The following is a 22696-nucleotide window of genomic DNA, read 5'->3' as shown; positions in this document are numbered from 1 at the left end:
CAGGCTTTTCCATCGTGAGCCTGATGGCTGTCATGTGGAAAGTGGCCCATTTCCAGTCATTTTGCTGGAGATCACCGGGAATGCCTGCACTGGAAGTTATGTGCATGGAGGATTCCAGCAACTCCATTTTAATACAAAATACCGGAAACCAAACAAGTGACCATGAACAAACGAATGATAGGGAATTTACACAATCAGCTACCCAGAGTGGTAAAAAACTCCAGCTACCTGCTGAAAAAACCGCGGATGTATCCTTTGAGGTAGACATTGTGTTCTGAGTGATATTAAGGCATCAAGTAAACATCCCTCTAAAAGGAAGACATTACAATGTAAAAATCAGTTCCCTAAAATCCAACTCCACAGAGCATCATGGCTGAATTCAGTTGAGGTCATCAAGAACTGCTAAGGCCAATGTTTTTAAAGGCTTTACAATATCTTTTAAATGATTGCTCTATTTTATGAACACCAAAAACTACCTAAAAACCCCGATGAAAAAATATCCATAAATACGGATGTATAGACTGTATGTATTGCACAAACATCTCTTCCGCCCCATGAGAGACACCCTGGCTGTGTCTGCCAGTGACGTCTGCTCATCCGTGTGTCCGATTCCAGTGTCTGACTCTTGTTCATGGTCAGCTGTGACTTTCCAGGCCTAGTACCTTCCCTAGAGAGAATGTGTGCTGAACAAGGAACAGAAAGCAAGGGTTTTGTTGTTGCTGTTGAGATGGAGTCTCGCTCTGTCGCCTCGGCTGGAATGCAGTGGCATGATCTCGGCTCACTGCAACTCCCACCTCCCAGTTGAAGCAATTCCCCTGCCTCGGCCTCCCAGGTAGCTGGGACTACAGGCAAGCGCCACCACGCCCGGCTAACCTTTTGTATTTGAGTAGAGACGGGGTTTCACTATGTTGACCAGGATGGTCTTGATCTCCTGACCTTGTGATCTGCCCGCCTCGGCCTCCCAAAGTGTTGGGATTACAGGCGTGAGCCACTGTGCCCGGACAAGTCATCACTTCTATATCAGTGCAAGAAGTATCTCCTAGCAGTGGTTTCAGCACCATCTATACTGAAGGAATGGACCTTTCTAGAAGAATCTGCCAAAGAATAACCTAGAAACTACTCATTTTGAGTCAGCAGAAAAAGGTGCTTAGCAACAATAAAACCCATATAGGTATCGGTAACCACAACACAATAAAAATACAAAACGCAAATACCCTGGGCCCAGAGGTGCATGGGCCACAGTAGAAATAGTAAAAGAGTGGAAACTTTAAGTTTAGAAAACAAATTATTGTGGACCACTGCAGAGCAGAAACATTTAATTAGGGCAGTGAACCAGTGTAACATAATTTTAATGCTAATGATTACCACCAGGCTTCAAAAACAAAAAATTAGGCTGGGCGTGGTGGCTCATGCCTCTAATCCCAGCACTTTGGGAGACGGAGGAGGAAGGTGGATCACTTGAAATCAGAAGTTCGAGACCAGCCTGACCAACATGGAGAAACCTTGTCTCTACTAAAAATACAAAACTGGCCAGGCGTGGCGGCTCATGCCTGTAATCCCAGCTACTCGGGAGGCAGAGGCAGAACCACTTGAACCCGGGAGGCGGAGGCTGCGGTGAGCCAAGATCACGCCACTGCACTCCAGCCTAGGCAACAAGAGTGAGACTCCGTATCAAAAAAAAAAAAAGAGAAGAAGAAGAAAAAAAATTCAGGCCAGGAATGGTGGCTCATGCCTGTAATCCTAGCACTTTGAGAGGCTGAGACAGGAGGATCACTTGAGCCCAGGAGTTCGAGACCAGCTTGGGCAACATGGCAAGAGCCCTTTCTCTACTAAATTAGCCAGGACTGGTGGCACACATCTGTAGTTCCAGCTACTGGGGAGGCTGAAGTGGGAGGATCCCTTGAACGTGGGAGGCGGAGGTTGCAGTGAGCTGAGATTGCACTGTTACACTCCAGCCTGGGTGCCAGAACAAAGCCCTGTTTCAAAAAAAAAAGTTTAAATTCAGTTCACTGTGGTTCCAATCGAAAGGGAGAAACCATTTTCCTAAGAAAAATGAATATAACCTATAAAATGTGATCAAAGAAAACAGCCAAGCCTGTATGTGGGAGATGTGGATTAAATCAGTAAAAAGCCTGTCACCAACAATGCACTTTACAGCAGTCAATCAGAGAATCTGTAACAAAGCCAGGAAGCCGTGCTGTCGAAGCAGGATTTTATTTCACAATTACTGGAATCTGAAACGAGGAACGCAAGAGAGAGCATGCATGATGAACGCACTGCTCAGGTGATCAGAGCCAAAGAGTTGCAAGAAAATGAACAAGAGATGAAGGACATGGTTTGCAGCTCAATCTGTTTCTACAGCACAATGGAAGTGAAAGATAAGGCAGCCCTTAGACTCAGGATTTTTAATAAACTCTGGTTTTTAATAACCATGGAACAATGCCCTGTAATTAGCTGTAATTTACGGAGATGTGGAATCTTGAACACGATGTGATGAAAACTAAACCTCAGAGGAAGAGTATGGTAAAAATACAAGTCATAATATTATTGTTGCTAGGAACTTGTTCCTGTTTGTAGAAATGAATGGCAACCTGTACCACGCTGATATAATGGTGGGAGAGATTTCTGGCCGGTCTGTGGTTCCGAGTCTCACCTAGTTTCTTCAGGCTCAGTGCTTCTCCCTCTGGGCACATATATCCCAGAAGGCTACGTGTAGCCAAGACATTCCCAAGACACTAGATGCCCCATGTGTCACACCCCTGCCTTTAAAAGGTTAGCCAACCAGGTGACCTTCTAAGGTACCTTTTTGGTTTTAGAGATGGGGTCTCACTCTTTTGCCCGAATTCCTGGGCTCAAGCAATCCTCTTGCCGCAGCCTCCCGAGTAGCTGGGACTACAGGCACGTGCCACCACACCCAGCTTGAGGTTCCTTTTGGGGCTTGGTAACATACATGTTGGGATCAGTCACTCACAGACAATGCTCCATGGAAATTCTACCAAAATGCTTCCTGAAGGAGGAAAGACTCATCTCTTGCCACTTTCTGGAATGCATCCACGGACGTCAGACTGTTCCAAGGTTCTAATTTGTTCACAGTTCTTTTCTTCCAGAATACAAAAGACATAATCCTTTTGGGACCACGAAATTAATAAACTCTGAAATCCACTGCACCAAGACCTCTAGGGTGGTTTTAATAGACTGAGTTTAAATGGCAATTTTAAAAACTGAAAAGCTTTCCTCACATTTCTAGAGTCAACACTGGAGGCTGACAATTAAAGGTGAGACAACAGGAAACCACATGCCCTATTCACAGGTACAACCTGTGGATCTTAGTATTGACCTTGAGTTGATGCGACTGTTGTTATATTACAAGATTATGCAGCAGCGCCGTAAACACGTGCCCATCAAAGACCCTTGCTTGGGTAAAAAAGGCATGAAAGGGCCTCTCACCAGGTGCTGCAGACCACAACACCTAATGTCTGGCCAAACTCTGGATGCTTTCAATGATGAACCTGAGCAGGCACTGCTGAGCCGCCCGACAGTGCCCTGGCACCGACTGTAACAGAGCCCTGTAAGACTGCCTGGCGGCTGGGATCAGAAGCCTCAGCATCCCTTGTTCTCTGTGCTTATGGTACCCATGAAGTCAGTTCCAAGCAATTTTTGGATGTCCATAAGGCTGAGAAAAGAAAACATAAGAGTGATCAGATCAGCAGTATCTGGAGCATGAGGAATTAGCCTTGTTTTAACTACAAGCTAAAAGAACAATATAAACAGCTGTTTCATTTCCAGCTGAAAAAGTCTGACCCTAAGCCATCAATGAGGCACTTGATAACTTTTTAGTTTTGAGTATTAGTCCTAAGAAACACTTTCACATGTGATCTGTGAAACCTGACCCCGACACTCTCACTGATCCATGGCCAAGTGGGTTTAGGAAATGCTGTTCCCTGTGCCTGTGAGAGTCAGTGTATGAGGGCAAGTGGCCTATGGCGAACGCTACTCTAATTCTGTTTCACTCCGTTTCCCAGTGTCATCGGACCACAAGGGAGCCAGCCCTCATTCTGCAGCATGTGTCCTGGGGAATGCACTCCAGGCACCAAGAGGTCAGGGTGGCCCGGGTAAAGGAGGGCAGAGGGGACAACCAACAGCGGGGGTGCTTCAGTCATCAGCTTCCTCAGGGCAGGGGAGACAGCATTTGCTTCTCTGTGCTCCCCACGGTGCTGTGCAGAGAGGTCCAGGAACAAAGACACTGAGAGGCAGAGAAACAGATACACACACGGCAGGGAGGGGAGGGGAGGACACCCACAGGAGGGAGGGAGGGAGGGGAGGGGAGGAGGAGGACCCTACAGGAGGTACGGAGCGGAGGGGAGGAGGAGGACACCCACAGAGGGGAGGAGGAGGACACCCACAGGAGGGGAGGAGGAGGACACCCACAGGAGGGAGGGGGGGAGGAGGACACCCACAGGAGGGGAGGAGGAGGACACCCACAGGAGGGAGGGGGGGAGGAGGACACCCACAGAGGGGAGGAGGAGGACACCCACAGGAGGGGGGGAGGAGGACACCCACAGAGGGGAGGAGGAGGACACCCACAGGAGGGGGGGAGGAGGACACCCACAGAGGGGAGGAGGAGGACACCCACAGAGGGGAGGAGGAGGACACCCACAGAGGGGAGGAGGAGGACACCCACAGGAGGGAGGGGGGGAGGAGGACACCCACAGAGGGGAGGAGGAGGACACCCACAGGAGGGGGGGAGGAGGACACCCACAGGGGGGAGGAGGAGGACACCCACAAGGGGGAGGAGGAGGACACCCACAGAGGGGAGGAGGAGGACACCCACAGGAGGGGAGGAGGAGGACACCCACAGAGGGGAGGAGGAGGACACCCACAGAGGGGAGGAGGAGGACACCCACAGAGGGGAGGAGGAGGACACCCACAGGAGGGGAGGAGGAGGACACCCACAGGAGGGGAGGAGGACACCCACAGAGGGGAGGAGGAGGACACCCACAGGAGGGGAGGAGGAGGACACCCACAGAGGGGAGGAGGAGGACACCCACAGGAGGGGAGGAGGAGGACACCCACAGGAGGGGAGGAGGAGGACACCCACAGGAGGGGAGGAGGACACCCACAGAGGGGAGGGGAGTGGAGTAGGAGGACACCCACAAGAGGGAGGGAGGGAGGGGAGGAGCGTGGTAGGGAGGGAGGGGAGGAGGGCGGTAGGGAGGGAAGGGAGGAGGGGGGCCGGTCTCCTGTTCACCCGGCTTCGCTGTCTCAGCAGCTGGAGCCTAGACCTACTGCTCTGACCCCTCTCAGCAGCTGTGCCCACAGCTCTTCTTAGATTGCCCAAAGAGGGTGGATAGGCATGCAGCTTAGTAGGCAGAGGCCAGAGCAAAATCACTTCAAGGTTTGAGGCCCAACCAAGGACTGGAACAGCCCCTGCGTCAGGGCTCCCTGCTGGTCAGGGAAAAGAGGAATACAAGAGAAGAGGAACAAGGAATAACCCGGATGGCCAGAGAGCAGAGTCATGGCAGGGCGATGAGCAGGCCCAGGGGAGCAGGGGCTGGGCAGAGTCTGTCTTGCTGGTGTTGGCCTGTCTCCTGGCAGACTTCCTACCTTGGGCCGGTAGCCCTGCTTGGCCATAGTCTTTGCCTCCTGCTGCAGCAGGGTATCTGAGAGCTGCTCGACCCGCCGGGCCTCCTCCTCTTCCTCCTCCTCCTGCTGGTCTGCTTCCCATGCCTGCAGCCGACGTTCTGCAACCTGGGTGCCAAGAGCAAAGTCACCCCCGCGACAAGGCCCACAGAGCAGAGCCCTGCCTCTGATGAGGAGGGTAAGCCCGCGGTCCTACCCAGACTGGAGAATACAGCTGAGCAATAGCAATGCAGGTGCCAAGGAACAGACGGGAGCACACGGGACTTGAAAGGCTATACGCATGGCATGTACCTTGTAGAAAGCTAGAAAGGCTATACGCGTGGCGTGTACCTCGTGAAAAGCTCGGCATGTGGCCAGGTGTTTGGACGACTGTTCTGTCTTATGTATCAAGGACTGAAATGAAGAGAGAACTGTGGCCCCAGGAAGCCAACTATTTGCAGAAACAGACAGAGTAAAGAGAACAGATAGCAGTGCCAGCCTCACCCATACAACATGGAGGATATGGAGGGAAAGAAGCCAGTCATGAGGATGAGGACTGCAGCTGGGATGGAAAGGGGGGCACTGTGTTCTCAAACGCACACAAGCCCTGCCAGGCAGTCCAGGGCCTCGGAACCCTGTCCCAGGATGATGCGAGACCCACAGCAGGCCCACTGCCTCCTGCCCTCGGGCTCAGCCCCACCTGGGCTTCCAGCTCCTGCTTCCTGGCCGATTTCAGTTCTTCACTCTCCTCTTTCTCACGACGAGCTGACTTTCTTGCCTCCTCGAGATTTTGAATAAGTTGCTCCCTGTGTTTCAGGGATTCCTCTTGTGCCCGTCGGTTCTGTTCAATCTTCTCTTGTATTTGCTGTTGCCTCCCTGTCAGAACCTAACCTCGGCAGAAAGAAAAGGGCAGCTTTGAGGTTGACCCTAACAGATCCTGGTTCCACAAACCTTGGACAGGCTGTAGCTACAGCAAGGCCCAGCCTCATCCTTGGGCCTCAGGCCCAAGTACACAGACAGAGGCAGAGCCAGACTACAGGATTTGCTCTCATGTCGGCCACGCCTGCCAGTATACAAGATGCGTTTCCCTCGCACCCCAACACACACAAAATGTATCCAGACTGTGTATTATGGAGAGACAGCTGAGTGCCAAGAAATTAAAGGAGATGGGGATGGAGCGCTCTCCCCAGGGACACAGACACCTTGCAGCAACAAGGTGAGTCTCCCTCCTCTCAGAGGGTTCCAAAAACAAGAGAGCCACAAGCCACACAGATGACCAGAGGCGGAGCCGCGGTGATCCTCTAACCTTCCTTTGAACCTGCTGTGTTTGAGACCTGGCCCCAGAGCCGTGTGACGCCTCAACTCCAGCCCAGGCCACAGTCAGGAGCAAGAAGCCACCTGACACTCTCCACAGTGACGCTGCAGGGCTGGGGGGACAGAAAGTGGCCGCCATCAGGAGGAAAATCAAAAGGCACTGGAGAATTCTTAGTATTTACAAGAGCAAAACATCACCAACTGGGACCTGATTTCCTGTGGATTCCAAAATACAACATACTACCAGACACAACATAGAGGTTCTCATTCAAAACCACTTTACAACAGCTTTCAGCCCATGGATGACACACTCTCTTCTCCCAGATTTCCCTGCGGTTGGGGTGTGTCTTCCACACACAGTGTACACACTGACCAGCAAAGCAGTTACGTCCTCCAGTTCACGGCCGTCGTCTACCCAGAGCGGGGAAACGCGTGGGAAGAGCCTCAGGCACCAAGAGGCTCTCGGCAGCGTTTCTCAGAACGGCTTCCAATTAGAAAAACACAGCACACCCATCAGAGGGAATGGAAAGACAGCGGGTGAGAGGACAGTCCGCCATACAGCCCCGACGTGGTGTTTATAAAGATGTAACAGCATGTCACAATGCTTGAAGCCAAACAGCACAAGACAGCAAGAAATACATGTAGAAAAAAGGTCAGGCATAGAAACAGAAGAGCAGATGGACGAAGCAGCTATGGCTGCGTACAGGATGGGCTCTGGGGTACTTTTTTCCATTCCTACTCTCTGTACTTCTGAATTCTTTTCTACTAAACTCATATTACTTTTTCAATGATTTTTAAAGCCCACTTAAAACGACCAGAGAAGACTGTTCCCAGAGCATCTGGCAGGGTGACTGACCATGGACTTCCAGACACTTGCCCAGGACCCAGTAGCCGGTCCACGTCGCCGCAGCTGGGATTACCTCGCTCATCAGTTTGTCCCGTGCGCTGCGCTCTCGGGCCCACTCTGCCTCTCTCTTTTCCCACATCTCCTTGGCCTCCTCCCTGGACAAACACAAAAGGGACGACAGCAGGCTCCTCCCCGCCCTGGCAGGAAGTGAGCTACAGAACACACAGGGCTGCAGGGCACATGGCTGCTGCAGGGCCACCCTGCAGATAAACATCCGCACACACTTTGAAAAGATTACAATTAAGGACAGAATCCATGGAAAGTACTGTTGAAAGTTTTTTATTTTTTTATTTTTGAGATGGGTCTCACTCTGTTGCCCACGCTAGAGTGCAGTGGTGCGAATCTAGGCCCACTGCAACCTCCACCTCCCAGGTTCAAGTGATTCTAGTCCCTCAGCCTCCTGAGCAGCTGGGATTACAGGCATGCATCACCATGGCCGGCTAATTGTTGTATTTTTAGCAGAGATGGGGTTTCACCATGTTGGTCAGGCTGGTCTTGAACTCCTGACCTCAAGTGATCTACCTGCCTTGGCCTCCCAAAGCGCTGGGATTACAAGTGTGAGCCACCGTGTTGGAAGTATTTCAAGTTACCTTTTTAATACCCCCATCTCCTTATAAAAAGCAACTGGGGCAACTTACACCATGGCTGTTTAACACAGAGATGAATGAAACCATCAGGACCTGGAGAGAAGCAGGGCGCTGCCTGGGCCTGAGCCCTGCCACCATGCGCCTGTGTCATTGATAGCTCACCCTGGACCAAGTGACCTCTTCGAGTCTCCGTGTCTCACAAGCCACCACTTGGCTGAAAGTCAGGACTCAGTAAGATGAGGCCTATAAAGCACTTGGCACAATGTCCAGCATGCAGTAAGTGCTCAATGTATGCTACTTATTATTCGATGATTTCAATCTACTAGTTTAATCTTTAGGACCCAAACTCAGTTTTATATATGTAAGCAGCATTCAACATCTCTATAAGAACTTCCTTCTGGCTGGGCATGGTGGCTTATGCCTATAATCCCAGCACTTTGGGAGGCCAAGGTGGGCGGATCACAAGGTCAGGAGTTCAAGACCAGCCTGGCCAAGATGGTGAAACCCCGTCTCTACTAAAAATTCAAAAATTACCCGGATATGGTGGCGGGCACCTGTAATCCCAGCTACTCGGGAGGCTGAGGCAGAGAATTGCTTGAACCCAGAAGGCAGAGGTTGCAGTGAGCCAAGATCACGCCACTGCACTCCAGCCTGGGTGACAGAGCGAAACTCCATCTCAGAAAAACAAAAAACAAAAACAAAGAATTTCCTTCCAAACCTCTCAGATTTCAGATGAACACATCGTTACTCTAAACCTTAATGATTTCCACCTCAGATAATACAAGGGAAACACCCCCAGAGGCCAGGTCCATTATGAAGATGTGCTCCTCGGGAATGATGGACAACATACACAGGTATTTCTTCTTCTTTTTTTTTTTTTTGAGACAGAGTCCCGCTCTGTAACCCAGGCTGAAGTGCAGTGGTGCAATCATGGCTGATCAGAGCTTCAACCTCCTGGGCTCAAGTGATTCTCCCACTTAGCCTCCCAAATAGCTGGGACTACAGGTATGAACAACCACGCCTGGCCAATTTGTGTATTTTTGGTAGATACTGGGGTTTTGCCATGTTGCCCAGGCTGATCTCGAACTCTTAGGCTCAAGCGATCCACCTGCCTTGGCCTCTCAAAGCGCTGGGATTACAGGTGTGAGCCTCCACGCCCAGCCAATAGATATTTTAGTAACAGGTGACCCATGGGGCATTTCAAGGTACCAGAGTCTAGGCCAGGAGCGTCTGGTCCAGTCAGTGGCCGCCCTCACCTCAGCAGCACCTGCAGCTCTGCCTCCCGCGCCCGCTCCAGTTGCAGCTGCTCCTCAATGGCCTGCTTCATCCAGGCCGCATCGGCCACAGCTTGCTCCCGCCTGGCCAGGTTGAGGCGCTGGCTCTCGTCCTCCTTCTCAAGCAGGGCCTGCAGGATCCGCCTGTCTGCCTCCTAGAGGAAGCAGAGGGTGGCATGTGGCTGGGCTGGACGGAGCCCTTCTGCAGTGAGAGCCTACAGAGGGGCCTGCCCTTCCTTTCCTTTCTACACAGACATTAGTGATCCTACACAGTGTTCTCAAGACAGAGATGGGAAGATGCTGAATTATTTCTGGAATAGACCGGGGATAACCACGAGGGGTGGTTCAGACACGGCACAGGCCTAGGAGCTTCCCTCTGGCTAAAGGGAGACTCCACCACCACCACATGCCCTCGGACACATCTGGTTGCGCAACTTTTTGGAATATAACTTAGCAAAAATTCCACTTGTAAGAATAAAGACCACAGTGACACAAAGGTGCAAAACACTCGTTGCAGCTTTTATATAAGAGGGAAAAACCAGAAACAACCAAAATGCTCCTTGGTGGGGAATTAGCTACTATGCACATAGACATAATGGAAGCATTAAAAGAGTGCAGGAGGCTGGGCACTGGAGCTCATGCCTGCAATCCCAGCACTTTTGGAGGCTGAGATGGGATGATCACTTGGGCCTAGGGCTTCAAGACCAGCCTAGGCAATGTAGCAAGACCCCATCTCTACAAAGCATGGTGATGCACACCTATGGTCCCAGTTACTCGAGAGGCTGAGGTGGGAGGATGGCTTGAGCCTGGGAGGTCAAGGCTGCAGTGAGCCGTGATTGTGCCACTGCACTCCAGCCTGGACAACAGAGCAAGACCCCATAAAAAACAGCTGCACACCAGGACCAACTGTGCCACTGTGCCCCATATTGGGTCTGTCCCCCTCACTGCAAGGGAGCTCATCAAAGTACTTAGGAATATGAAGGAGCTATTTGAAAAGAACAGGTTCAATCTAAGCATAATGACCTTTTTTTGTTTGTTCTTTTTGAGACAGAGTCTCACTCTGTTGCCCAGGCCTGAGTACAGTGGTGCGAACTCGGCTCACTGCAACCTCCACCTCTTGGGTTCAAACAATTATCCTGTCTCAACCCCCCAAGTGGCTGGGATTACAGGCATGCACCACCATGCCCGGCTAGTTTTTGTTGCTGTTTTGAGAGAAGTCTCACTCTTGTCCCACAGGTTTGAGTGCAATATCTCCATCTTAGCTTACTGCAACCTCCGCCTCCCGGGTTCAAACGATTCTCCTGCCTCTGCCTCCCAAATAGCTGGGATTAAGGCGCCTGCCACCACGCCCGGCTAATTCTTGTATTTTTTAGTAGAGACGGGGTTACACCACGTTGGTCAGGCTGGTCTCAAACTCCTGCTGACCTCAGGTGATCCACCTGCCTCGGCCTCCCAAAGCGCTGGGATTACAGGCGTGAGCCACAGCGCCTGGCCATGCCCGGCTAGTTTTTGTATTTTTAGCAGAGATGGGGTTTCACCATGTCGTTCAGGCTGGCCTCAAACTCCTGACCTCAAGTGATCCGCCTGCCTCGGCCTCTCAAAGTGCTGGGATTACAGGCGTGAGGCACCGCGCATGGCCAATCTTTTAAAAAATTAGAGATTTAGTGTTAATTGAAGATGTTGAGGAATGCAACCTCAATTAGATTTAAATACAAAAACAAAAACAAACCTCCACCTCTCTGTATGTAAATATATCTAGAAAGATGAGCACCAGACAGACACCTCTGGGGACAGACAGAGATTGTAGGCACTGGTCAAGGGGGATCTCACTTTGTGTTGTGATGTTCAGTAACACGTTTACTGAAAAACAATTTGATGTTTTGATATCTGTATCTATCCATCTATGCTGGCAAAGGATCCTTACGGTCAAGCTAATTAACATATCCATCATCTCACAGTTGGTTTTTCTGGTGACAACACTTAAGATCAACTCTCTTAGCAAATTTCAAGAATACAATAAGGTATCATCAGCTGTGGTCAACATGCTGGACACTATTCCCGGATCTCCTAACTGAGGGATGTACCCTTTGACCAACATCTCCCCTTTCCCCCAACCCCTCACTGTCTTTTCATTCTTACGAGAATACACTCATATACTAAGCAATGGAAGACTTTTTTTTCAAAAGAGGGTAAGAAAGATGTCAGGCTGTCTCTTCAGACTTACCAACTCCTCTTGGATCTGCTGTGTGCGTCTGTTGAGCTGAGCGTTATACTGATGTCTCAAGAAGCGCCTGAAGGAGAATCAAATGTGTGCTGCCTTCAGTATCTCAGAAAGAATGAAATAGTAGTTAGACAACTGCTGACCAGGCTGTCTACTTTACGGTTTCGGCAACACGAATGCAAGTCTGAAAAAGCAAGAGGCCCACCCGCCTGGGAAGAGTGGGGGCCCTCTGACACACACCCCAGCTCTGCCTTCTGCCGGAAGGCTTCCATCTGCTTCCGCTCTTCCTCCAGCCTCTCCAGCTCCCACCGCTGCTTCAACAGATTCTCCTGCTCCTTCTTTAGTTTGGTCGCCTGTGGTGATGATGAGAGTAAGCTCGACTGAGATCTGAGATCGTGGGAATCAGATCTTCCTTCATTCTCCATCTCCATTTCTCGCAGACACTACACAATGGTGGCCTGGCCATGCAGGTGGTCACGATCCCCTCCCACCACTCACTCACTCATCCCATCTCATCTGAGCCATTTCCTGCAAGGGCCTTTCTGAGCACCGAACTCTAAACTCCCACAGGATCCTGTACTGGTCCACACTTACTGTAACTTAACAACTGTCCTCCAGCTGACACAGCACCCACCAGGAGGTCAGGACTGTGGGCCTTGGTCAGGCTCTATCTCTAGTTCCCAACCCAGTGCTCAGCACCTAGAATAAGTAGCAGGCACTAAGAATGTAGTTCCTGAATCATGGCCTGGGCAAGGGGAGGGGTCACAGGAGATAGGCCTCCCTCATCTAAATAGAAAGATCTAACTCTTTCAAGGAAACTGTACCATGTTCTCCAAAAACAGCTCCTGCACCAAAAACCCTCAGTTATGCCTCAAGACCCGAAACCTGCTCCCCATGGAGAGCCGGGTGCCAGACCACCCGTCTAAATCGTGTCTACTCAGTGCACTGGAAAATCCAGATTCTAAGAAGGTTCTCCAACAGCAGGCCGCTAAGCACCTCTAAGAGAACAGCTACTGGCTCCGTGTTGTTAACGTTCTGAAATCCAGGCACGCAAACGTGGAGGCTGGGAAAGCAGGAGGCGGAAGGGGATGCGTGGGAGCGGGAGAAGCCGGCTGCTGCCGCCCACTGTGGAACCTCAGCCCTGCTATGGCTCTTCTCAGGGCAGCCCCTCAAGTGCCCATCTCACACTAACGAGCAGCTGTGGAGGAGGTCATGGCTGAGAGGGGCTTGTGCCCACCTCCACCTCCTTCAGTTTCAGCTCCTCCATCTGCTGCAGCAGTGCCTCGGCCTGGAGCTTGTCCTCCAGCTGCCTCCTCTCCTCTTCAGCTTTCATCCGTTCTAGCGCCTCCCTTCGGGCCCTTTCATACTCATTTTCGTACCGTTTGTTCTCTTGCTCTGCGGTGGCTTCTTGCTACAAGGGACCGAATAAACACAGGAGGTCAGTATCTGTACTGTAAGCCAACAAAATCCCAGCTTCCTGCCGCCGTTCTGCAGGCCACAGGGCCCAGGCAGATCCTGCCTGAATCCCAAATGACAATGCCCTCAGAGACCAAGTCAGGGAGGGGCTTGATAATGTTGGGTTTCCTCCCCACTCAACAAAACACTTTCTAAAATGAACCAGGCAGCAAAGCGACCAGTGCACGGAGGTGTGGAAGCTCAACCCCAAAGGGGCTACTGGAAGCCAGGGCTGAGAGTTTATGATGCAAATTTCATCAAAAGAGCGACAAAAAAGCCCTTAAAAACACATGTTCTAGCTGGACCCTGTGGCCCACGCCTTTAATCCCAGCACTTTGAGAGGCCCAGGTGGGAGAATCTTTTAAGCCCAGGAGGCCAGACCAGCCTGGGCAACAGAACAAGACCCCATCTCTACAAAAACTAAAAAATTAGCTGGGCACAGTGGTGCACACATGTGGTCCTAGCTGCTCGGGAAGCCGAGTTAGGAGGACTGCTTGAGCCCAGCTGGTCGAGGCTGCACTGAGCTGTGAATTGCGCCACTGCACGCCAGCCTGGGTGACAGAGCAAGACCCTGCCTCCGAAAGAAAAAAAGAAGATGCATACTCTACTTGCCACCTCCCAGTCCTGGTCACCTGGCCTTATTCTGCCTTGGGAATGATCACAAAGGATTCTGGTATGTGTAAAAGCAAACGTTCAGTTTTCACATGTGTCATGTAAACTGAGAAAGAGTATACTATACTCCTTAACTGGAGTCACTGACGCTGAAAACGGTAAAGGAATGCAAAGGCGTCAACAGTCCTGCACAGCAGAACGCGGGGCTATTCCCTGAGTCGCACACCACACCTGTTTTTTTTCTTCTTTCTGCGTTTCCCAAGAGTTTACCACATGCTTCTGGTGAAGGTCCAGCTCCACCTGAGGATGGAAGGGGGAGGGTGTGAATCTCCTCACAGGCATCCAGTAGAGAGCGTGGGGCGACTTCAACATGTACAGTGTGAATGCAAGTCAATCAGAAGACCAAAGGACCAGGCGCTCCTACATCAATCTCCTGAGCTGGTACAAAGTAACAGAGACTTCCTTCCCACTAGCCCTGGGGTTAAGCTGGACACTGAGATGGAAATACAATTTCGAAGGCCAGCGTGGGTTGGTCTCCTGCATGCCAGGCCCCAAGAGACAGCTGGGTGAGGAGAAGACTCAACCCTGTGTCTGGCTCCCCAAAGCTTGCTCTGCAGAGCAGATGGAAAATGTACTCCCTGTAGCAAGTGATGCTCCAGTGGGTGCAACAAGTTTATTATTGTTTTTTTGTTTGTTTGTTTTTTGAGATGGAGTCTCGCTCTGTCCCCCTTGCTGGAGTGCAGTGGCGTGATCTCGGCTCACTGCAAGCTCCGCCTCCTGGGTTCCTGCCATTCTCCTGCCTCAGCCTCCCAAGTAGCTGGGACTACAGGCACCCGCCACCGTGCCCGGCTAATTTTTTTGTATTTTTAGTAGAGACGGGGTTTCACCGTGGTCTCGATATCCTGACCTTGTGATCCGCCCGCCTCAGCCTCCCAAAGTGCTGGGATTACAGGCGTGAGCCACCGCGCCCGGCAAGTTTAGTATTGTTAATAAGAGATTTGAGCGCAGAGAATCTCCTGGATTAGAAAATGGATCACAACATTCAATCCAAATCTTTTGTCTGGGAAACTGTTTATAAAATTAGCCGGATATGGAGGCGCCCACCTGTAGCCTCAGCTACTCGGGAGGCTGAGGTGGGAGGATCACTTGAGCCCAGGTTCAAGACCAGCCTGAGCAACATAGGGAGACCCTGTCTCTACAAAAAAGTCTTACAATAATCTTTCCCAACTTACAGCTGTGAACACAGGCAACTAACTTGAATGTTCTGAATAAACTTCTCTGATTTAACGGCTCTAGATGATTCCACCAAAGCCAATAGGGCTAAGGAGTCCCCCCACAGATTAGTGCAAACTACACAAAAGCACTAGATGTTCCATTATTTAGTGACTGGCAATTTCTAAATGTAACTACGAATAATGTGAAGGCACCAAATGCATATAAAAACTGTAAGTCGAAAATAAATTCGTAACAGTGAGGGATGATCTCCCTGCAGCCAAATCTCCACTGAACAAGGCCACCAAACCAAGAGGTCACCCCCTCTCCTGCAGTTTGTCCTCCTCTCCCCTGCCAGCCCAGTTCAGGCCTTCACCATCCCCCAGCTGGGCTGTCGCAGCAGCCCTCCCTGCCAGCTGGCACACTGCTGCCAGAGGGATCTCTCTGAAATGCAGCCGGGATCCTGTGTGCCGCCCCCAGCACCTTCAGAGGAAGGTCACACAAGCTCTTATGGCGTCTGGCACTGTCTGCCTCACCAGCATCATTTCTTGGTGTTCTCCCTATCTGACATCCTAGCCTCACCCAGACACTTTCAGCTCCCGGGGCTCACTCTGCTCTCAAGTCTCAGGCCTGGTTCTCATAGTCACATCAACCTAGAACATCTTTTCCTCACCTCTACACACATACATCCCTTCAAACTCTTCCACCCCAGGAACCCCTCTGGGAAGCCTCTCCGACCCCTCCAGAGTTGAGTGTGCTGGCCCATGATCATCCTCTCAGGCTGGCCCAGCACCCTGCACCCTGCCTGGTAATGAGCTATCCACTGTTTCCCGTGCTGGAGACAGCAGAAACCACGTCTAATCTCCATGCCCCCACCTGGTAGAACAGGCAGCAGAGCTTCAATCAACATTTGTTCAACAACTGAATGAACCACTCAGTGCAGCCTGTGCCAGATCTTCTGCCTGGCGCTCTTTTCAGGTGGCTCAAGGTTCCCTCCTCTGTTTCAACCCAGTACAAGATATGTGTTAAAAAAAAAAAAAAAAAGGTCTGGAAACATAATTTCATCTACTTAGGCAAATCAATGGAGGTCTCTGATTTTCACCTCTCGAAGTTTTGGGTTGTTCTTTTTCCAGTGTTCATACAAAAGTTGTTCAGCAATCTATCAAGAAAACACAAAATGGAAAGCCTGATGTCAGTTTTCAAATCCATTCATGTTTTGGATGACACACAGTGGAAGTCAGCTCAGGCTATGAGTGCCTCCATTCATACTGTCACTGCACCCACTGTTCAAACCCTTGTGCTTCACATGCACAGCTCTAAGAACCACATGACACTACCAAGTGACTCTTGCAATGGTGACAAAAGGGGACCAAAATCTGATGCTACACAGAGGTCCTATCTAGGGGTCTCAAAATAATACAGCAGGCTGAAAAGCACAGATCAGGGCTCACTGTTTCACATAACTACTTTGGAAGGTAAAACAGATTATTCCCAGATCTCTATGGGCCCACAGAACTGGAAGAAAGGAAAAGCACTCAGATGTAATGATTGAAGGGGCTAAAGAGAATACAGCTAACTGATCCAAAACCCAGTCCCTGCACACGGACTTAAGCTCCTTTCCTGCTGGCTCTGGAGTGAACTGGCCTCTCATCAGACCTGAGCAGCCAGGAATGGCCCTATATGTGCGACACACTCAGGCTGGGGGCACTCCTGCTCCACAGCCTCCTGAAGGCTTCTGGGAAGTTACCAGTTTCCTCTGCTCTTCTCTGGCTGATTTCAGCTTCCCGTGCTGCTCCCGGATTCTTCTTTCGTGCAAGTTCATGCTCAGCCTCAGCTCCTCCAGTTCTCTGGCCAGGAGGTCCTGCTCCTCCCGCATGAGCTGCCTGAGCTTCTCCCGTCGGGCCTCCAGACTCTTCCTCTTCTCTTCCTTCATCTTCTCACGCTGATAGGCGTGCATGCTGGGTGAAAGGGGCCTGCCTGAATCAATCATGCTACAGCCACAGGGAGCGTGCTCTGCTCTGCTGTGTAGGTAAAAGAGGCTGACGTAGTAGATGTGTCATGATGACACAGGAATGTGTCCCCAGCTAAAGTGAAGACAGCAGGTCACAGAATAGTATGCCTAAGAGAAAATCTTGTTTTTGCAAAAAGAAAATGTATAAATGTATAAATAATGTATATATTATCCACCACATAAATCCTATAGTATAGGTCTGCTGTAGCCCTACTTGACTGATGAGGAAACCAAAGCTCATACATTTAGCAAGAGACACGGTCAGGATTTCCATCTAGGTCTATCTGACTTCAAAGCCTATGCTTTCAGCCTCCATGTGTTTACATGTATTTCTATAAAAGCAGTTTTTTTGTGTGTGTGTTTATTTAAGCACAAATACCAATGAGTAAAAGCATGGAAGGATACCTGCGAGACTGTTAACTGTGGCTCTCTCTGGGGATATGGGGTTACAAGCAGGCTTCCAAATTCTATCATATTCTTCTGCATCATTTTATCTTTTTCAATGCCAATGTACGGCTGCATAGATGATCTTTTTTTCCACTTCCAGCTGGAAAAACATCACTATGCAGGTAATTCATGCTGCCTGGCAAATCCTACTCTCCCTAAATCCTTAAGGCCTCATCCCCTGACTGGCAAGTAGCCCCCACCTCCATCCAATCGGCAGTTACCGCAAAATTACCTCCGCTGGTAGGAGGTTTTAGAGCTCCATTCTGCCTGTTTGGAGCTACAGATATCAGACATCCTGAAGTAACGGCTGTTCTGCTCCCATTGCTGCCGAAGCCGGGCCTCCTGCTCTCGCTGTCGTGCTAACTGCTGATTCAGGTGCTGCTGGCTGTACCAGTAGGACGGCAGCGTGGGGAGCGCCATCTGAGAACAGGAATGGGAGGAAAGTGAGCCACTGTAAACCCCAGGAACCCTCACCAGCTTAGCCTCATCCCTTTAACAAGTGGTTACCACCCCTTGGCTGCACAGTGAAATCACCGGGTGGAACTTAAATCCCAGCTCCTTGGGAGGCTGAGGCAGGAGAATCGCTTGAACCCAGGAGGTGGAGGTTGCAGTGAGCCAAGATCGTGCCACTGCACTCCAGCCTAGGCGACAGTGCAAGACTTTGTCTCAAAACAAAACAAAACAATAAACCTTAGCCAGATGCGGTGGCTCACGCATGTAATCCCAACACTTTGGGTGGCTGAGGCAGGAGGATCACTTGAGGCCAGGAGTTGGAGACCAGCCACATCATGAGACCTCATCTCGACAAAAATCAAAAATTAGCCAGGAGTGGTGGCATGGCTGTAATCCCAGCTACTCAGGAGGCTGAGACAAGAGGACTGCTTGAGCCCAGGACGTCAAGGCTGCAGCGAGCCACGATAGCACCACTGCACTTAGCCTGGGCGACAGTGAGACTCTGTCTCAAAAAAAACCTAAAACATCAAAAATTCTGGACTGCATGCACCCAGCTGTGGGCCAGCCACCACCAGGGACACAACAGACAGACACAGGGATTGTCCTAAGACTGCTAAACTAGGCACATCGGGGGCATTTATGCTCTACTTAAACAGAGACAATAATGTAATGAACACATGTACGTGCCAAGCACTCAATACATACGACTTTTTTTCATTCTTACAATCACCTCGCTATTTGGCAGGTGAGGAAACTTAAGTTCGAAGAGGTGAAGTGATTTGCTCAGGATCACAGAGCCAGGAAGCAAAGGAAATAAACAAGCTGGGTTCCTAATTCATGTCCGTCTGAGACCAAAGCCCACGGTTCTCTACACTGCGAGGGGCTGCCTGTTGGGACCAACCTGCCCTGGCTCTGGCAGCCCCGTGGGAGGGACCTCGCCTGATATAACACTCGGAAGTATTTTGGGCTACCATGGAGGACAGACCTTTCACCCTGCAGATGAAGAAGCTGAGAGCTAGAGAGAGGAATTGCCTGAGCAATGCAGGGATACAGCTGGAGCCCTGAAAGCAGAGAGCAGTCTCACTCCAGGCACCAATTCCCCTGTCCCAAAAGCTGTCCTCGAGTGCAGGGTCGATGCAGTGCCTGGGTAGGAACGCCCGTCGAATGAGCGAAAAAGCCTGGTCCACGCCAAGAATCTCATACTCGAGGTCCTCCAGGTTTGGGGGCAAACACTCTGCATCTATGGTCCAAATGTAGCCGGCGGGCTGCTAACGTGTGATCTCGGTCTCGAGACCGTGGCAAGCTTCACATACTTTTTTCCCCGCCCCGTAAAACCGCCAGTGGATCAACTTTTGCATCAAGAGTCAAAAGTTTAAGATTCCGGTCCCAGATTGGCCACCCACAAGCTGATCTACTCCCCGAACACGTCGCATCCCTCTCTCGACCTGAACATGCACGTGCAATACAGGGGGTCACGGCGCGTCGTGAGGAGCAGAGTGAGGACCCCGGTGGCGCCCTGAGCTCGCGTCCGTGGACTGCCGCCCCGGTTCCCGCCCGCGCGGGCCGCCTGCGGGCCCTGCCCTAACGCCGGATCCGGCCGAGTCCAACCCCTCGACTCACATTTCTCTGAGTCTTGGAGTTTCCGAAGAGTCCCCCGGCCCGAGTTCCCTGCGCGGGCCAGTCCCCCGGTGTAATTCCCAGACTCGCTACAGCAACGCCGGCAGTTTCCGCCCTGGTTGCGCCAGCAACGAGCCCGACGACGGAGCGTCGCAAGGGCCAAGCCTCCTTCAGCACGAAGGGAGCCTGTGTTTTTCTCTGGTGCCCCCTCGTGGCCGGCGGGAGATAAACAGCAAACGTCGCTACTCCTTGAACTAGGGAAGGATGGAGGCAAAGAATCTGTCCGTGCACTGCGCGTATTTGAGGATGGTGGTTACCATCACCTGAAGGTGAAGGCGGAAACCAGGGGGAGGAGAATATAAGCCAGTGATCCTCAAACCTGGCTGCGCATGGGAATCACCAGATACCAGCCTGGGCAACATAGAGGGACCCCTGTCTCTAAAAAAATTTTTAAACTTAACCCGGCATGGTGGGACTTGTGGTGCCAGCTACTCGGGAGACTGAGGTGGAAGGATCACTTAAGCCCAGGAGATCAAGGCTGCTGTGAGCCATGACTGTGCCACTGCACTCCAGCCTCGGTGACAGAGCCAGACACTGTCTCAAAAAAAAAGAAGAAATCCAGATACCTTAAAAAAATCCAGATGCCCAAATGAAACCCCAAATCCCATCTGAGAGTACCAGTGTTTTCCAAGATTCCCCAGGTGTGTTCAATGTACAACTTGGGCAGAGACCTGCTGGCATAAGTAGATGGAAGTTATTGGTAATTTTTTTTTTTTTTTTAATGAGACGGAGTCTCGCTCTGTCGCCAGGTTGGAATGCAGTGGTGCAATCTCGGCTCACTACAACCTCTGCCTCACGGGTTCAAGCGATTACCCTGCCTCAGCCTCTCGAGTAGCTGGGACTACAGGCGCCCGCCACCACACCTGGCTAATTTTTTGTATTTTAGTAGAGACGGGGTTTCACCATATTGGCCAGGCTGGTCTTGACCTCCTGACCTCATGATCCACCTGCCTCAGGCTCCTAAAGTGCTAGGATTACAGGAGTAAGCCACCGCGCCCAGTCAATAACTTTATATTATAGTATTATATTGGTGATGAGTTCAAGAGTGTTCATTCTATTAGTATGTTTTATAACTCATGTGTGCTACAAGCATTACATACCAACTATTCCATTAAAAAGAAAATGAAGAAAAATACTTACTTGTTTGTTTTCTTTTCTTTCATTTTCCTATTCTTTCATTTCTTCTTCATTTCTCCATTCTGTATTCATCTCTGGTTTTCCTGGATGCAGCATCATGGCCTCAGCTGGGTTCAGTGGCTCACGCCTGTAATCCCAGCACTTTGAGAGGCCGAGGAGGGTGGATTACCTGAGGTCAGGAGTTGAAGACCATCCTGGCCAACATGATGAAACCCTGTCTCTACTAAAAATAAAAAATTAGCCGGGCATGATGGCAGATGCTTGTAATCCCAGCTACTCGGGAAGCTGAGGCAGGAGAATTGCTAGAACCTGGGAGACAGAGGTTGCAGTGAGCCGAGATTGCGCTGCTGCACGCCAGCCTGGGCGACAGAGTGAGCCTCTGTCTCCAAATTAAATAAATAAATAAATAAATAAATAAATAAATAAATAAAATTAGCAGGCTGTGGTGGCGCACACCTATAGTCCTAGCAACTTGGGAGGCTGAGGTGGGAGGATCACTCAAGCTCAGGACAGAGAGGCTGCAGTGAGCCGTGATCACACCATTGCACTCCAGCCTGAGTGACAGAGCGAGACCCTGTCTCAAAACATGGCCTCTACAGTCAGAACGCCCAGGTTTCAAGCTATACCATGCTGGTGTAGTCTTGGGCAGGTCACTTCGTCTGTCTGTGCCTCAGCTTCCTACTCCATGGAATGAGAGTAAAAATAGTGCAACTTTCACACTGGGCGTGGTGGCTCATGCCTGTAATCCCGGTACTTTGGGAGGCCAAGGCTGGCGGATCTCTTGAGGTCAGGAGCTCGAGACCAGCCTGGCCAACATGGTGAAACACCATCTCTACTAAAAATATAAAAATTAGCTGGGCGTGGAGGCGGGCACCTGTAGTCCCAGCTACTCGGGAGGCTAAGGCAGGAGAATCGCTTGAACCCAGGAGGCAGGGGTTGCAGTGAGCCAAGATTGTGCCTCTGCACTTTAGCCTGGGTGACAGAGCAAGACTCTGTCTCAAAAAAACAAAGCAAAACAAAAAATAGTGCAACTTTCTAGGGTTGCCCGTGTGAGAATAAATGGAGCATGCCCAGGAGTAGGGCATCCAGTGCATCCCAGGTGAGCCCAAACCTGAGCCTTCTTTCACATCCCCCTTTAGTTGGCACCCGTTTAATCAGGGTCTGTCCCACTGCATGCATAAGAGTCCTCAAGTTTCCCTCCCATTAGTCCCTACCCCCTTGGCCAAATTCATGGCCACTCTTTCATGTTGTGTCCCCAATGCAGAGGGGAGGCAGCAGCCCGCTGCAGTCACTCAGCAGAGATGCCCACCCAACAAAGGAGACCGACACATAAATGTCTGTTGATAGGAACTTCAGAAACACATGAATTGGACCAGGCACAGTGGCTCACAACTGTAATCCCAGTATTTTGGGAGGCTGAGGCGGGTGGATCATTTGAGGTCAGGAGTTCGAGACCAGTCTGGCCAATGTGGTGAAACCTTGTCTCTACTAAAAATACAAAAATTAGCCAGGTGTGGTAGCATGCGCTTGTGATTCCAGCTACTCGGGAGGCTGAGGCATGAGAATCACTTGAACCCAGGAGGCAGAGTTTACAGTGAGCCGAGATCCAACCACTGAACCCCAGCCTGGGCAACAGAGCGTCTCAAAAAAAAAAAAAAAAGAAAGAAAAGAAAAGAAAAGAAAAAGAAAGAAAGAAATATGTGAGGTTGGACAAGGGAAGGGAGACCTGATCCTGATTTTGTGCTTCTTGGGCAAGATTTTTCCACTATC

General features: G+C 50.7%; 1 protein-coding gene across 1 annotated transcript; it reads right to left on the bottom strand.

Moving 5' to 3' along the window:
- Positions 1 to 2198: 2198 nt before the first annotated feature.
- On the bottom strand, positions 2199 to 19873 carry TCHP (trichoplein keratin filament binding). Its single transcript, XM_008004651.3, has 13 exons — positions 19733 to 19873; positions 17892 to 18079; positions 16949 to 17159; positions 16304 to 16360; positions 14221 to 14289; positions 13160 to 13333; positions 12163 to 12275; positions 11926 to 11992; positions 9684 to 9856; positions 7854 to 7935; positions 6320 to 6505; positions 5605 to 5748; positions 2199 to 3673 (listed from the first exon to the last, which is right to left on the bottom strand). Exons 2-13 carry the CDS (start codon positions 18077 to 18079, stop codon positions 3641 to 3643), a joined length of 1497 nt encoding a protein of 498 aa, XP_008002842.3. The 5' UTR covers positions 19733 to 19873; the 3' UTR covers positions 2199 to 3640.
- Positions 19874 to 22696: the final 2823 nt, after the last annotated feature.

Source organism: Chlorocebus sabaeus, chromosome 11 (assembly GCF_047675955.1).
Source record: "Chlorocebus sabaeus isolate Y175 chromosome 11, mChlSab1.0.hap1, whole genome shotgun sequence".
Classification (NCBI taxonomy): Eukaryota; Metazoa; Chordata; class Mammalia; order Primates; family Cercopithecidae; genus Chlorocebus; species Chlorocebus sabaeus.
The sequence above is the reverse complement of the archived record's forward strand: the minus strand, read 5'-3'. Positions and strand labels throughout refer to the sequence as shown.